We start from the raw sequence: 16,710 nt of genomic DNA, 5'->3' as shown, positions 1-16,710 counted from the left end.
CTGGAGAAGGGCTGTGGCCTGCACTGAAAACAGCACCCTGTCTGGGAGCAGCTTAGAGAGTAGGGACCACTGTCTGAGAAAACCAAGAAGGATGACGACGATCTGCAGAGAATGTTATTGTATGAGTTGAGTATCATTTCAACTGATCCAAGCATCTGAAAGGAGGGAATTATACAGGCCCATAATAGGAGATCAAGGTGAAACGTGTTGAAATCAAGTCAACCACATTTGATAAAATAATACAATTTTGACATGTTCTTTTGTATTTATTAGGATCCCTATGAACTCTTCCTGGGGTCCAAAAAGGGTTAAAACTTTTATATCACAACTACGACAATGTTATTTTCAGAGGGTATTATTATTAAAACAGAACAGAACATTAGTTCTAAAAGTAGAGGACTGTAATGTATAGCAGTATGTTTTTAGTGGACAGTTATTAAAACCACCTGAGACTCTAATAAAACAATCAATCAATCCATGTCTAATACAATTATGGTTAGAGTACAGGTTGGTGGATGTAAAGAGCACAGCGTCGGTAGACCAGAGTCAGCTGAAGACCATAATGCTGAGTGGTGGGTATAAATAATACTTGATGTTTGCGTTTTATGGACAAACGTCAAATATAGCAGTCAGTTTGTGGAATCATGTTGTTCATGTTAATCTCACAGTAACAGTTGGAGACAGTGTAGAAGGTCTTGGCTTATAGAGCTGAGCGCATTGAGCAAGAGACCAGGTGTGAGTTTCTTAAAAGCTTCGCAGCATTAAGATCTCCGAAAATCCATTGGAGGCTATTGGAAGCTTTGTAGGCAATGGTCTACAGATCTGGGTCCTACGAAGCTTTTGGGAAACTCAACCTCAGAGAGGTATTGGCTGAGAAGCACTTTTCACAGTGAACCACATATCGCCATTCAACTCTGTGGAACCCTGCCATGGAACCTTTGGTTTAAGACACTTCTGCAGAGCATAGATGACAAATCAGAAGAACATTTTCAGTTTGATATGCACTCAGAAACACTTGTTCGGATGGGTACTGGGCATGGATCGAAGTGACCTGAACCCTGTTGATTAATATATTAAAAGTTCATCATAGACTTTTAGTGAAAGATACTGTCCGGTATGCCCATATACATAAACGTTGTTGGCATACTACTTGGTTAGCGCATCAGAACATTATCTACTGATTCTATATGTATGCTTCAGCCCTCTCAGTGTTGACAGTTCATTGAGGCTGCGAGGGAAACCTGAAATCTCCACCATTCGGTTTTGCACATCGCACATTGTTGTATTGCACAGTAACAAGGTCGCAAGTGATCAGAGACCGATTCAGCCACACACAACATCTCGTCATCACAACACACACACACACGCTTCAAAGCGTTGCCACAAAACTTCCAAAAGTCAAGAAAAAACGATTCTGTAATGTTATGTAATAGTAATACTGAACTCACAACAGTGTGAGTGGAGTTAATACAAGAAATATATACTGGAAACAAATCAAACAATTCATCCCCAAGCTTGTATCTCATCAACCGCGACCCCTATGTGAGCCAGGGACACAGTGGCATAAGTACTGGTGTGCAGGACTGCCAGGAAGCTAGACGGCCTAACTCTAACCCTGGGAGTCTGATTGGCAAGAGGCTGGGCAGCGAGGGGAGGATGGTGAGCCGGGTCTCAGAGGAGATGAAGATGGGTGGGGCTGGCTCCTCGGGTCAGGGTGATGAGGAGAGGGTAGTGGATGTTGTCATCATATGCCTCCTTCCCTCCAATCTGCATCTGAAACACATACGTAATCATTAGTCCAAGGAAAACTAGAGTTTCTATTGGAAAGAATTCTGGTAGATCTCGTCCCTGCCCGTTTTGTTCCGTTTGGTTCCTAGTGAATACACCACAGGAGTTTCAGGTTAGGATGAGGTCAGAGGGGGTGGAAGAAGTTTGCTGCTTCAGATGATACTAACTGGCCCAGATACTACCAGCTGACTTCTCTTAAACAGTGGATAAGTCTAGTGACTCTCTCCCAGGTACTTATCTCACACTTCTCTCAGTTACAAAGGGACTGAGTGCAACATGTACAGTATGCCCCCTAGGATACTGCCTCTCCATGCCCACAATGAGCTACACAATAAGCTACAGTCTCTCTATGGGCTAAGTCCCGGTGGTGACCAGTGCCCACCTCGGCTGACTTGGCACTGAGGGTCTAGGAGCCGGGCTCTTTCCCAGCCAATCAGATCGCTGATTGGTGTCTGCACCACGCCAGGACTTAGGAAAGTGAGTTTTGTACAAAATGTGAAATCCGTTTATATAAATCAACTCCCTCACAAACAGAAACCCCAGTCGACAGATTCAGAGAATAAGAGAAAAAGAAAAAAAGAAGTGGCCTCTGATAGACTAATTTATGACATCTTTGTTACTTTTACTACTTGTATATAATGCATGTCTCATTAAAGGAAGTAGTGGTGTTCGTGATAGCGCCAAGGCCCAAAACTGTATATCACAGACACAGATGCATCGCAGACAGTACTCCTCCTCCAGATCTCCCAGCCCTCCTCTCACCTGGGACCCAGTGGTACCAACCAACAGTTTCCCTCCCTGCCTGGCTCCCTGCCTACTCCTAAAACAACCAGCGACTTTCAGCAGACATATCCCCTCTCTCCCTCTCAGTCTCAGTCTCCCTCTCCTGGCTTTTGAGAGGACAGATAAGACCCCCCCCGTGTCCTTGATGTGCGTTATCTCTCTGCACACCCCTCCACGTAACCGGCCGGTGGTTGAACCCGTGACCCGCCTGTATGCGGGGAAGGCCAGCTTCCCAACACTAAGCCCAACTGCAAAGGACGGACGGCCGCATTCACATTCAAATCTGGCCTGGAAGGGGGATGGTGGGGTTGGTGTGGTTGGGGGGCGGGGTGGAGGAAAAACCCTGGTGAGCTCGCAGAGGTGAAAAGTTTAACAAGCAAAGCTGTTCCTCCTGATCACAGACTGCTAATCAGCTTCATGGGTGGCTGGATAAATCGGGACTTACGTTTTAATCGCACCGCTGCCAAGATGCAAGTCATTTATTTCATTGCCACTTTCGCCCTGCTTTTTTCTCCCTCCGTCCTTGTCTATCCCTCCCTCATTCCTCCCTTAGCTTTTCGAGGAGACAGAGAGAGAGAGCGAGAGCGAGAGACGGAGAGAAATGGGGAGGAGAAGGCGCTCCTGGGAGAGAGGAGGATGAACCGGACATCTGGGGTCTCTCGTGGGATTGGGTAACGGAGAGCGAGGGATGGGGTGGATAGAGAGAAAGGGGAAGGAGACGTGTGGGTGGGGTGGGGTTGTTCGCTTATAGGCAGCTGGGAGAGAGGGAGAGAGAGGAAAAGAGGGATATGGACACAGAGGGGTTAACACGTGGGGGGCAAAATTTAAATTCATGACTCTCTTCACAACCATTTGAGTAACAAGATTAAGACGGCGGGCAGAAAATAGATCACATTATCAGGCCCCTTACAGTCCTCCAGCTGGTCGCGCTCTATTCCAGAACAGTGGGGATAAGAGGATAACACGCAGCCCTGCTAAAAAGAAGCAGTCTCCCTGCTCCACACTGGTGAGACCGGCTCATCCTGGAGAGACAAGGGAAGGCCTGCTGCAGGGGGGCGGGTGTGTGTGGGTGTGCATGCACAAGGGGGGCTTGCAGATTTGAGGGTCTTTGGGGTCTTAGAGAACGGTTCTTAAAGAATTTTAACAGCAACACTCATACGCACACATTTCCCACCACTAACACCCATATCTTACGTCCACAACATTCACCTCTGTAAAACTCTGCCACACAGCTCAGTGCATTTTCTATAAACTCAGGTCTGAGAGTGGAGTGTTTGGCAGAGTTTCAGACTGCATATATTTTGGTCTTGGTATTAGTGTATAGTGATTTGAGGGACCATCCCATTTCTTAGTGCATCATATTAGACCACCTGATCGGACTTGACATCGTAGCAGATTGGAAGCAAGTGTTCAAAAATCAAATGTTACTTGTCACATGCGCCGAATACGATGCAGAGTTAAACAATTGTAATAAATAGATAATAGGATAGATAATAATAAGGTATTTAAGGTAGATATGTACATAAAGGCAGGGTAAAGTCACTAGGCATCAGGATAGATAATAATAAGGTATTTAAGGTAGACAGGGTAAAGTGACTAGGCATCAGGATAGATAATAATAAGGTATTTAAGGTAGATATGTACATAAAGGCAGGGTAAAGTCACTAGGCATCAGGATAGACAATAATATGAATAAAATAAAGAACAGAGGAACAGCAGCAAATGATGAGTGTAAAAGTGTGTGTGTGTGCAAAATGTATGTATGTGTGTGTTTGTGTTGTGTCAGTATGTGTGTGTGTGTGTGTGTGTGTGCATATGTAGTGTATGTGTGTGGGTGTGTCAGTGTAGTGTGTGTGAGTGAGTGTGTATATATAGTCTAGTGAGTGTACATAGGGTCAGTGCAAGATAGAGACAGAACAGATAGTTTGGGTACAATTCATTGACTATTTAGCAGCCTGGCTATTTAGCAGTCTTATGGCTTGGGGGTAGAAGCTGTTGTTCCGAGAGCCGATGCTCTGGTACCGTTTGCCGGACGATAGCAGAGTGAACAGTGTGACTTGGGTGGCTGGAGTCTTTGACAATTTTTCAGGCCTTCCTCTGACATTGCCTGACATAGAAGTCCTGGATGTCAGGGATCTCAGTCTCAGTGATGTACTGGGCCGTCCGCACCACTCTCTGTAGTGCTTTGCGGATGAGGGTAGTGCATTTTCCATACCAGGCGGTGATGCAGCCAGTCAAGATGCTCTCTATGGTGCAGCTGTAGAACTTTTGGAGGATCTGAGGCTCAAAGCCAAATATTTTCAGCCTCCTGAGGGAGAAGAGCTGTTGTGTCCTTTTCTTGACTGTGTGGGTGGGTGTGGACCATGTTGTCATTAGTGATGTGGACGCCAAGGAACGTGAAGCTCTCGACCTGCTCCACTACAAGGAACGTGAAGCTCTCGACCTGCTCCACTACAAGGAACGTGAAGCTCTCGACCTGCTCCACTACAAGGAACGTGAAGCTCTCGACCTGCTCCACTACAACCCCATCGCTGCTCTCCCCTTTTCTCCTATAGTCGACAACAGCTCCTTGCTCTTACTAACTTTGAGGGAGAGGTTGTTGTCCAGGCACCACACTGCTAAGTCTCTGACCTCCTCTTTCCTGTAGGCTGTGTATCTTATGGTGTTTGTGTGTGCGTGCGTGCGTGCATGTGTGTGTTGAAGTCATCTGCTGGGTGTGATAGAAGTCTTAGTGGTGTGTGGTGTGTGTCCTGCGTGCACATATATCAGCTGACACACAGGGGGCAGAATGTTCATCAGAAGATAAGCAAAGGAGAATTAATCACTTTCTGATATGATGAGGCCACTTCAGGCTGCCGCTATATCCACACACAGCAGCTGACCCTGTGTGTGTGTGCATTGGCCTTATGATGCACGCACACACATGCACACATGCACGCACACACACCGACAGATAGAGAAACACACACACCTCTGTGTAATTGCACAAAGACCATGGGAGTGGGACACTTGACTCAGCTATCCCGCCCCCTCTGGTCTCCCATCATTATCTACACTGAGACACCGTAGGTGGTCCGGCTCCAACAAAGACCCCAGCAGACTTCAGGTACATCAAGGGCACAATGAAGAGGAGGTGGTGGAGAGAGAGACTGTGTGTGTGTGTGTGTGTGTGTGTGTGCGCGTGTGTGTGTGTAAAAAAAAAGGAGTGTGTTAAGAGTTCCTTGGCACCTGAGAATCTACTGGCTAATAGAGGACATTCAATGTACAGTACCGGTCCAAAGTTTAGACACACCTACTAATGCAAGGGTTTATCTTTATTTTTTAACTATTTTCTACATTGTAGAATAATAGTGAAGACATCAGATCTATAAAATAACATATGGAATCATACAGTAACCAAAAAGGTGTTCAACAAATCAAAATATATTTGAGATTCTTCAAAGCAGCCACCCTTTGCCTTGATGACAGCTTTGCACACTTGGAATTCTCTCAACCAGCTTCGTGAGGTAGTCACCTGGAATGCATTTCAATTAACAGGTGTGCCTTGTTAAAAGTTAATTTGTGGAATTTCTTTCCTTCTTAATGCAATTGAGCCAATCAGTTGCGCTGTGACAAGGTAGGGGTGGGTATACAGTAGATAGCCCTATTTGGTAAAAGACCAAGTCCATATTATGGAAAGAACAGCTCAAACAAGCAAAGAGAAGGTCAGTCAATACGGAACATTTCAAGAACTTTGAACGTTACTTTAAGTGCAGTCGCAAAAAACATCAAACACTATGATGAAACTGGTTCTCATGAGGACCGCCACAGGAAAGGAAGACCCATAGTTACCTCTAGCGCAAAGGATAAGTTCATTAGAGTAACTTCAATGAATTTATACTCCGCACCTCAGATTGTAGCCCAAATAAATGCTTCTCAGAGTTCAAGTAACAGACACATCTCAACATAAACTGTTCAGAGGAGAATCAGGCCTTCATCGTCAAATTGCTGCAAAGAAACCACTACTAAAGGACACCAATTAGAAGAAGAGACTTGCTTGGGCCAAGAAACACTAGCACACATGGACATTAGACCGGTGGAAATCTGTCATTTTGCCTGATGAGTCCGATATTTAGATTTTTGGTTCCAACCGCTGTGTCTTTGTGAGAGGCAGAGTAGGTGAACGGATGATCTCTGCATGTGTGGTTCCTACCGTGAAGCATGGAGGAGGTGTGATGGTGTGGGGGTACTTTGCTAGTGACACTGTCTGTGATTTATTTAGAATTCAAGGCACACTTAACCAGCATGGCTACCACAGCATTCTGCAGCGATATGCCAACCCATCTGGTTTGCGCTTATAGGGGCAATGATTTGTTTTTCAACAGGAAAATTACCCAACACACCTCCAGGCTGTGTAAGGGCTATTTTACCAAGAAGGAGAGTGATGGAGTGCTGCATCAAATGACCTGGCCTCCACAATCTCACGACCTCAACTCAATTGATATGGTTTTGGGTGAGTTGGACAACAGAGTGAAGGAAAATCATTCAACAAGTGCTCAGCATATGTGGGAACTGTTTCAAGACTGTTGGAAAAGCATTCCAGGTGAAGCTGGTTGACAGAATGCCAAGAGTGTGCAAAGCTGTCATCAAGGCAAAGGGTGGCTATGGAAGAATCTAAAATATATTTTGATTTGTTTAACACTTTTTTGGGTTACTACATGATTCCATATGTGTTATTTCATAGTTTACGATGTAGAATTTTTTTAGAAATAAAGAAAAACCCTTGAATGAGTAGCTGTGTCCAAACTTTTGACTGGTACTGTAAATACTGTGTCATGTTATGAAGGGAGGCACCCTATATACTGGCCAACAAGCTCTCAGTCTCATGTCAGAATTAGACGTTCATCCATGTTTTGAAGTTGCTCCAAATCTCAAATTTTGAAGTGTTCATTTCAAGGTTAAGTTTAGTAATTAACTCACTCAGAATTGTTAAGGTTAGGCATTAACTCCGAATGGTTAAAATAAGGGTTAAGGTTTGGGATAGGCTTAAAACAAAAATATTAAAAACAACTTAATCATTGGATTCGAACACTTTTGGAACCAGAGGCAGATGCTTATGCCCAGCCACCATCCCCGTCCATTGCTTGAAGGTAAAAGTGCTCACTGTTGCCCCTAGTGGCCTGTCACACATCCTCTCCTGACTTCCTCAGATATGGATGAACGTCGAATACTGACTTAGATCACTGGGGACCTGCCTGATACTGGCTGCCTGCTATACTAACTATACCATCCCACCTGACAACATGGTCATTACCTGAACATTCTGTAATCTTCCCATCCTAACTGCTGAACCCTGACTCAAGTTCCACCTAGAGGTCAGTCCCAGGACCAGGCTGCTAATTGGAGAGAAACCTGACCCCGCCCCACCCTGCTGGCTAATCCCCCGACTAATGGGCTTCTAAGTGCCACTTTATATTCCACTGTCTGTCTGTCTGTCTGTCTATTACCTAGTAAGTCTGTCTGTTACCTCGTCGGTCTATATAATTTATAGCTGTCATGACGCCATAGGGACAAAGACAACAAACCTTAACTGTCTAAAGCATGAAACACACCGATAATCTCACTGCTGATAGACTTCCGCTATGTACTTATCACAGTGGGAGGCCGTTCCTTCTCTTGCTAGAACAAAAGCGGTACCTGCTGCGTGCCAACCCGGTAGCAACAAACCTACTGTTTCTACTTGTAGAATCACAATGCTCATCAGTGGCCAACAACTTGACTTTCACCCAATCAGAGAGCACGAACCCCCATGTGGGGGAGCCAACAAAAACAAATAATACAAAAAGTGGGAATTTTATTCATACATCCACGGATGAGCTAGTCACACTTCATATGCAATGCAGGTTATGGGATGGTAGCTACTTAAGTGCACAGACGCCATGCACACAACACTAAATACTTCCTTCAAGCTAGCTAACCACTGTAGCTAGTATTGACATTATAATTCATCACAATGGATTAGCTAGTTTAAATGAAACAGCTGCCTGTATAAACTCCCAAGTTAGTGCAGTGTCCTTAGCAAGCTAGCTAGCTATGTTGTGATAGCTAGTGAATATGTTTACATTTGTTAGCTAGCTAAACATTTGACTATGGGCTGGCACTGGCAGTATGGGATTATGGAGAGTGAATTAAATTGTTTCTTTGTCATCTTGCTAGGTAGTTATCTAGCAGTAGCTATTTGGCTAGTATAAACAAGGGCTTTTTGCAAAATAGCAACAGTAGCGCAGCTAGCTGACATTGGAATCTAGACCATAAGCAACATACACGGACATGCATTGCCAAACAACGCTACTGCCACCTTCTGGTTTGGAGTATTTGAACAAGGCTTAGAGGCTGACGACTTCGTCAGTGAACACAAAAGAGATTGACTGCCGACACTAGGTTCAGAGATGCTAAGTACTGCTGCCAGGCAAACGTTTGACAATCCTACCGGTGTGTTTAAGCTTTAACCACAACCACATTGAATCTCTACTGAACCATTTATACCATTAGAATAAATGACTTTCTCATGGCCTAGGTAACCTCACAGACTGCCAGAGAGAGGAGTTTCCCGCTTACTACTGTATGTAAAGCACTTTGAGTACCTCAGTATGTAGAAAGGCGCTAAATGAATCCAATACATTATTATTATCAGTCCTTGGTCGCCCACAGCCCAGCAGAATGGTGGGAGCTCAAAAGGCTGCAGCTCAATCACTCATAGAATAGCGACCTCAAATTCAAATCTGGAGCTCAAAGCCAGTTCCACTGCTCTAATCAGGGACTGATTTAGACCTGGGAGACCAGGTGGGTGCAATAAATTATCAGGTATAACAGAAAACCAGCAGTACTCCAGACCTCCATTGTAGGATACAATACCCCGGAAAGGAGAAAGACCGAGTCCTGTTGACAGACCCTTTTACCCTTCAGTAGGCCGGTCCATTCTGACGGTTCCAGGCAGTTGAATGGGCCACTCAGTGTGCCTGCCATCATGCCCACCACACGCCAGGCGCCGCCCACGCCCACGCGCTTCCATTAACCAGCTGGACACTGACTGCTGCTCGTAACACTGCCTCTTTCTCTCTCCCTCGCTCTCTCTTTCACTAAGATTATATAGCAACTGCACTTGTTCTTTCTCAATGTGCAAGGCCTTTACAGCACTATACTCAGATCCTGGGCTACCTACATTTTATAAACTTTGGACAGCACCCTTCCCTTGATGTTTTTCGACAAGAGACCCCTCCCTGTAAGGGTTTGGAGGACCGAATACATTTCTCTTCAGGGTTCGGACAGGGCCTGTCAGACAGGGCTCTAGCTCCAATACCAGGCGTCTTGCTCACCTTTAAGTGGAGATCCCACACCTGTTCATCATACTTCTCATAGCGACAGACTTGGAGCCCCGTCCCCTCGGCCAGCTGACAGAACTCCCCCAGAGTGTCTCCTCTAGTGGGGGCAAACACCAGGGCTGTACCCTAAAAAGACAGACAGAGAGAGAGAGAGCGAGACAGACAGAAAGAGATAAAGAGAGAGAGACAGTGAGAGAGAGAGAGAACAGAAAGACCGAGAGAGAGACAAAGAGAACAGAAAGAGAGAGCGAGAGAGACAGAGAGAGATACAGAGAAAGAGATACACAGTCTATCAATTTATTAAAAAACAATTGAAAAACCTATGTATTTCAAAAGTATACCTGTACTTTACGTGTGTAATGGTATGTTTCTGAATCAGGTTAATGCTTATTTATAACTGCTTATGTATATGCTTGCTAGGGCTGTGACTGTCATGGAATTTTGGATGATGGTACTTGGACAGCCAAATGATCACGGTCTCCGTAATAACCGTTCGAATAGCAAACAATTCATATTCAAATAATTAGAAGCACATTTTCTCCTCTGCTCCGCTCCTGACTGCATGTGCTGCCATATACATAAAATGAATATATAACGGGTGTCCCCATTTAAGACAATGATGGCATAATGGGTGGACTGGAGGCCATTGAGAGTGTACACAGAAGAGCAAAGCAGGAAGTAAAAGCAGCAAGTGTGATTTGTTGATTCAACTCAAGTGACATTACAAAAAATACATTCCATTACATGAGCCACATCAGTTAACATCATTTGAATTAACAATCTACATTAACATGGAAACTATTGCATTGCAATTTACCAGTCAAACTGGGTTTCCACTAGATAACACAGCCACAAAGTTCAAATTGGCTTTTTGGTCTTAATTTAAGGTTAGCAGTATAGTTAAGGTTATGGTAAAAGTTAGATCTAAAATAACATTTTAATAAGATACATTTTAGAAATTAGAGACTTTGTGGCTGTGGTAAATAGTGAAGACCTTCAAGTTGCCAGAGAATAGAGGGCCCAAGGTCGTTCTATTCATTATATTTCTATGTGTGCTGCTACTGCATTGTGGGAAGCCTAGGCAACGAAAGACTCATTTGTTGCTTGTTTCAGCAAAAGGAGCAACACAGTTTCAACACGTTGTTTAAATTTTAAGAGTCCATGTCATAACAGAAACGGACTCATGTACTATGCACAATGTATTGGTGGTTTCAATTTAGGAAAGCTTCAAGTAGCTTTACTGTATAATCCATTACATAGTTATGTACAGTTACGTTAAGTTTTTCACAAAGACAGACACTTTACACAGTGTGTGTGTGTGTATGTACAGTGTCTTCAGAAAGTATTCATACCCTTTGACTTATTACACATTTTGTTGGGTTACAACCTGAATTCAAAATGGATGACATATATTTAAATATCTCCCATCATCACACAATACCCTATAATAACAAAGTGAAAAAATGTTTTCATTTTTTTTGCACATTTTTAGAAAATGAAATACAGAAATATCTAGTTGACTTAAGTTTTCACAGCCCTGAGTCAAAAGATGTTAGAATCACCTTTGGCACAGATGTGAGTCTTACTGGGTAAGTCTCTAAGAGCTTTGCATACCTGGATTATTACAATATTTGCACATTATTCTTGTGTTGGATTTGCCCCAAACACAATGCTTTGTATTCAGGATACAGTATAAAGTGAATTTCTTTGCACCAATTTTTGCAGTTTTAATTTAGTGCTTATTGCAAACAGGATGCATATTTAAAAATATTTGTTATTCTGTACAGGCTTCCTTCTTTTCACTCTGTCATTTAGGTTATTATTGAGGAGTAACTACATTGTTGATGATCCATCCTCAGTTTTCTCCTATCACAGCCATTCAACTCTGTAACTGTTTTAAAGTCAACATTGGCCTCATGGTGAAATCCCAGAGTGTTTTCCTTCCTCTCCATCAACCGAGTTAGGAAGGGCACCTGTATCTTTGCAGTGACTGGGCATACTGATACACCATCCAAAGTGTAATTAATAACTTCATTATGCTCAAAGGGATATTCAATGTCTGCTTTTTATTTTACCCATCTACCGATAGGTGCCCTTCTTTGTGAGACATTAGAAAACCTCCCTGGTCTTTGTGGTTGAACCTGTGTTTGAAATTCACTGCTTGACTGAGGGACCTTACAGATAAATGTGTGGGGTACAGAGATGAGGTAGTCATATAACAACTATTATTGCACACAGAGTGAATCCATGCAACTTATTATGTGACTTGTTGAGCACATTTTTACTCCTGAACTTGTTCAGGCTTGCCATGACAAAGTGGTCGAATACCTATTGACCCAAGACATTTCAGCTTTTAATTAATTTGTATACATTTGTAAAAACATAATTCCACTTTCACATTATGGGGTAGTGTGTGTAGGCCAGTGACAGAAAATCTACATTTAATACATTTTAAATTCAGGCTGTAACAACAAAATGTGGAAAAAGTCAAGGGGTGTGAATATGTTTTAGCACTGTATGTATGTACAGTGGAGTCTGAAATTATCGACACCCTTAATAAATATTAGTAATAATGAATTTATAAAAGAAATAATAAAAATACTGAGTTATACTGTATGCACATTTTTTTTGTAAATTATATTATTTTACAGTGCATTTAGAAAGACTACACCCCCTTGGATTTCTTCACATTTTATTGTTTTACAATGGGGTATTAAAATGGATGAATAATGATGAGTGAGAAAGTTACAGAGGGCCAAACATCATACCTCCAAGACATGCAAACCTCTCAGCATTCCCAATAACAGGGGAGGTTAGCATGTCTTCGGGGTATGATATTTGACCCTCTGTACCTTTGTCACTCATCATTATTCACGTTTCATTCAGGATTATCCATAATCATGGTAATCATGGTACGAACTGCAAGTCACAAGCTTGATGTAGTCATTGCAAGCTAGGAACATGAGACCAAATACTACATTTTTTTGACTACTTTATTTATAAGAATCCTTAGGGGTGTCAATAATTTTGACCCCTACCTTTTTGAGAAAATGTGCTATTACTTGTTAAACAAAATCTCTTTCTCTGACCAATTGTATTAAATAATATAACTTCCCATTTTTTTGGAGCATACAATATAGCTCAGTATTATATATTGCTCATCTTTAAGGGTGTCAATCATTTCGGACCCCACTGTATGTATATATTTTTATGTACAATACACACTGAGTGTACAAAATATTAAGAACATCTCCCTAATATTGAGTTGCACCCCCTTTTACCCTCAGAACAGACTCAATTTGTCGGGTCATGGACTACAAGGTGTCCAAAGCGTTCCACAGGGATGCTGTTGGCTGGATGTCCTTTGGGTGGTGGACCATTCTTGATACACACAGGAAACTGTTGATGTGAAAAACCCAGCAGTGTTGCAGTTTTTGACACACTCAAACCGGTGCACCTGGCACCTACTACCATACCCAGTTCAAAGGCACTTAAATATTTTGTCTTGCCCATTCTCCCTCTGAATGGCACACATACACAATCCATGTCTCAATTGTCTCAAGGCTTGAAAATCCTTCTTTATCCTGTCTTCTCCCCTTCATCTACACTGATTGAAGTGTATTTAACCGGTGACATCAATAAGGGATCATAGCTGTCACCTGGATTCACCTGGTCAGTCTGTCATGGAAAGAACAGGTGTTCTTAATGTTTTGTACACTCTGATTGTTTAAAGCAAAACTACCAAAACTATTGCGGATGGTGAACCTTTAAAGAAGTCTCAAGGTATTGCTCATCTGAGTACCTTATGATAAGCTGTAGACCACACTATCTACCAAGAGAGTTCTCATCTATATTATTTGTAGCCATCTATTTACCACCACAGACTGATGCTGGCACTAAGAGCGCACTCAACCAACTCTATAACGCCATAAGCAAACAAGAAAATGTTCACCCAGAAGCGACGCTCCTAGTGGCCGGGGACTTTAATGCAGGCAAACTTAAATTAGTTTTACCAAGTTTTTACCAGAATGTCACATGTGCAACCAGAGGACCAAAAAAACTCTACACCACCTTTACTCCACACACAGAGATGCATATACGCCCGACATTTGGCAAATCTGACCATAATTCTATCCTCCTGATTCCTGCTTACAAGAAAAAACTAAAGCAGGAAGTACAGGTGACCGCTCAATACGGAAGTGGTCAGATGATTACAGGCAACAATCCGCATCGAGCTAAAGGCTAGAGCTGCCGCTTTCAAGGAGCGGGACACTAATCCGGACTCTTATAAGAAATCCTGCTATGCCCACAGATGAACCATCAAACAAGCAAAGCGTCAATACAGGACTAAGATTGAATCCTACTACACCAGCTCTGACACTCATCGGATGTGGCAGGGCTTGAAAACTATTACGGACTACAAAAGGAAAACTCAGACATGAGTTATGCTCACTTCGAGGCAAGCAACACTGAAGCATGCACAAGATCACCAGCTGTTCTGGACGACTGTGTGAAAACGCACTCGGTAGCCGATGTGAGCAAGACCTTTAAACAGGTCAACATTCACAAATCCGCGGAACCATATGGATTATCAGGACGTGTACTCAAAGTATGCACGGACCAACTTACATTTTCAGCCTCTCCCTGACTGAGTCTGTAATACCTACATGTTTCAAGCAGACCTCCATAGTCCCTGTACCCAAGGAAGCAATGGTAATCTGCCTAAACGATTACTGCCCCGTAGCACTCACGTTGGTAGCCAACAGATCCACAGATGACGCAATCTCAATCGCACTCCACACTGCCCTTCCCCACCTGGACAAAAGGAACACCTATGTGAGAATGATGTTCATTGACTACAGCACAGCGTTCAACACCATAGTGCCCATGAAGCTCATCATTAAGATAAGGACCCTGGGACTAAACACCTCCCTCTGCAACTGGATCCTGGACTTCCTGACGGGCCGCCCCTAGGTGGTAAGGGTAGGCAACAACACGCCTGCCAACACTGCCAGGACAACAACCTCTCCCTCAATGTGAGAATACAAAGGAGCTGATCGTGGACTACCCGAAAAGGCAGGGCGAGCAGGCCCCCATTAACATCAATGGGGCTGTAGTAGGCGGGTCGAGGATTTTAAGTTCCTTTCCACATCACCAACGAACTATCATGGTCCAAACACACCAAGCCAGTCGTGAAGAGGACACAACAAAGCCTTTTCCCCCTCAGGAGACTTAAAATATTTGGCATGGGTCCCCAGATCCTCAAAACTGTCTGCAGCGGCATCATCGAGAGCATCCTGAGCGGTTGTATCACCATCTGGTATGGCAACTGCTCGGCATCTGACCACAAGGTGCTACAGAGGGTAGTGTGTACGGCCCAGTACATCACTGGGGCCAAGCTTTCTGCAATCCAGGACCTATATAATAGGCGGTGACAGAGGAAAGCCCATAAAATTGTCAGAGACTCCAGTCACACAAGTCATAGACTCTCTCTCCTACCGCACGGCAAGCGGTACCAGAGCGCCAAGTCTAGGACCAAAAGGCTCCTTAACAGCTTCTACCCCCAAGCAAAAAGACAGCTGAACAATTAATCAAATGGCCACCGGACTATTACATTTGACCCCCCCCCAATGTGTTTGTACACTGCTGCTACTCACTGTTTATTATCTATGCATAGTCACTTCCACCCTACCCTGTACAAATGACCTCAAGTAACCTGTACCCCCGCACACTGACTCGGTACTGGTACCGACTGTATACAGCCTCGTTATTGTTATGTTATTGTGTTACTTTTTACTTTATTCTACTTGGTAAATATTTTCTTAACTCTTCTTGAACTGCACTGTTGGTTAAGGGCTTGTAAGTAATCATTTCACGGTAAAGTCTACACTTGCTGTATTCGGCGCATGTGACAAATAAAGTTTGATTTAAACAATCAAAATCAAATCTATTGCAAGCCCCTTTCAGCAGGTAGGCTATAGCCAGAGGAGAGTTGTGTCTCTGGTAGCTTACTTTTATTCTGGAAAAACACCATTTTCAACAGTGCATAGATTACAATAACCTATTAGTCAAGGGATTCATCCACTCTTTCTCCATCCCACCATCTATTTTTCTCCCTCCCTATCTATCTCCCCTTCTCCCATTTTCTTTCCATCTCTCTCTCCTCCAGTCTCCCTCTCTCCTCCTCTCCTCCTTAATTGTTTATATGCATTATCATTCCCCAAGTAGACAGCGTTGGGTCCAGGTGACAGACCTGTATTTTGAAAGCCGAGCCTTCCTTAGCCAGAGGAAGGTAAGCAATTTAAGCCCTGGGCTGAGCCCTAATCTTGGGTTGTCAAAAGGAGCCCAGCCATTCTCCCTATGCTAATCAATCAATGACGCCCTGCACCCGTTCACTCAGTGTATGTGTGTGTTTGTGTGTGTGTTTGTGCGTGTCGACCCAGTTATTTGAGTCCTGCCTCTCCTGTGGCCAGGCTGAACTCTTAGCTCTGACCACTCTGCTCTCCTCTCCTTTCAGCCAGCCAGGGAGTTAGCCAGTGAGTGGCCATCTGTATTATTGTGATTCCATTCTATTTGATTTCTCCCAGGTATTATATTAGATAATAAACTAAAATATTAAAACTCACCTAATCCAATCAATGGCTGAAACGCATCCACACTTTCTAGATGAACCAGTACAGCTAGCACAGTCAGACCACCAGCAGTAAGGGGATTAGCTCCAGGTTCAAAGTTTCTTTGAAATCCTTCGGCTTTAAATATTATTTCATATTTTTGATCA

The 16,710-nt window shown here is 43.5% G+C and overlaps 1 protein-coding gene across 1 annotated transcript in view; it reads right to left on the bottom strand.

The window, feature by feature from the left end:
• Window positions 1-242: 242 nt before the first annotated feature.
• Window positions 243-16,710, bottom strand: part of camkmt (calmodulin-lysine N-methyltransferase) — a 187,350-nt gene continuing 170,882 nt past the window's right edge. The window contains exons 10-11 of the mRNA XM_042306201.1: window positions 9,927-10,058; window positions 243-1,773 (exon numbers count right to left, since the gene is read on the bottom strand). Coding sequence (XP_042162135.1) covers window positions 1,672-1,773; window positions 9,927-10,058 — 234 coding nt within the window. The 3' untranslated portion in view covers window positions 243-1,671. The remainder of the gene's footprint in view (window positions 1,774-9,926; window positions 10,059-16,710) is intronic.

This window comes from Oncorhynchus tshawytscha, linkage group LG25 (genome assembly GCF_018296145.1).
Source record: "Oncorhynchus tshawytscha isolate Ot180627B linkage group LG25, Otsh_v2.0, whole genome shotgun sequence".
NCBI lineage: Eukaryota > Metazoa > Chordata > Actinopteri > Salmoniformes > Salmonidae > Oncorhynchus > Oncorhynchus tshawytscha.
This window is presented reverse-complemented; position numbering and strand designations above follow the sequence as displayed.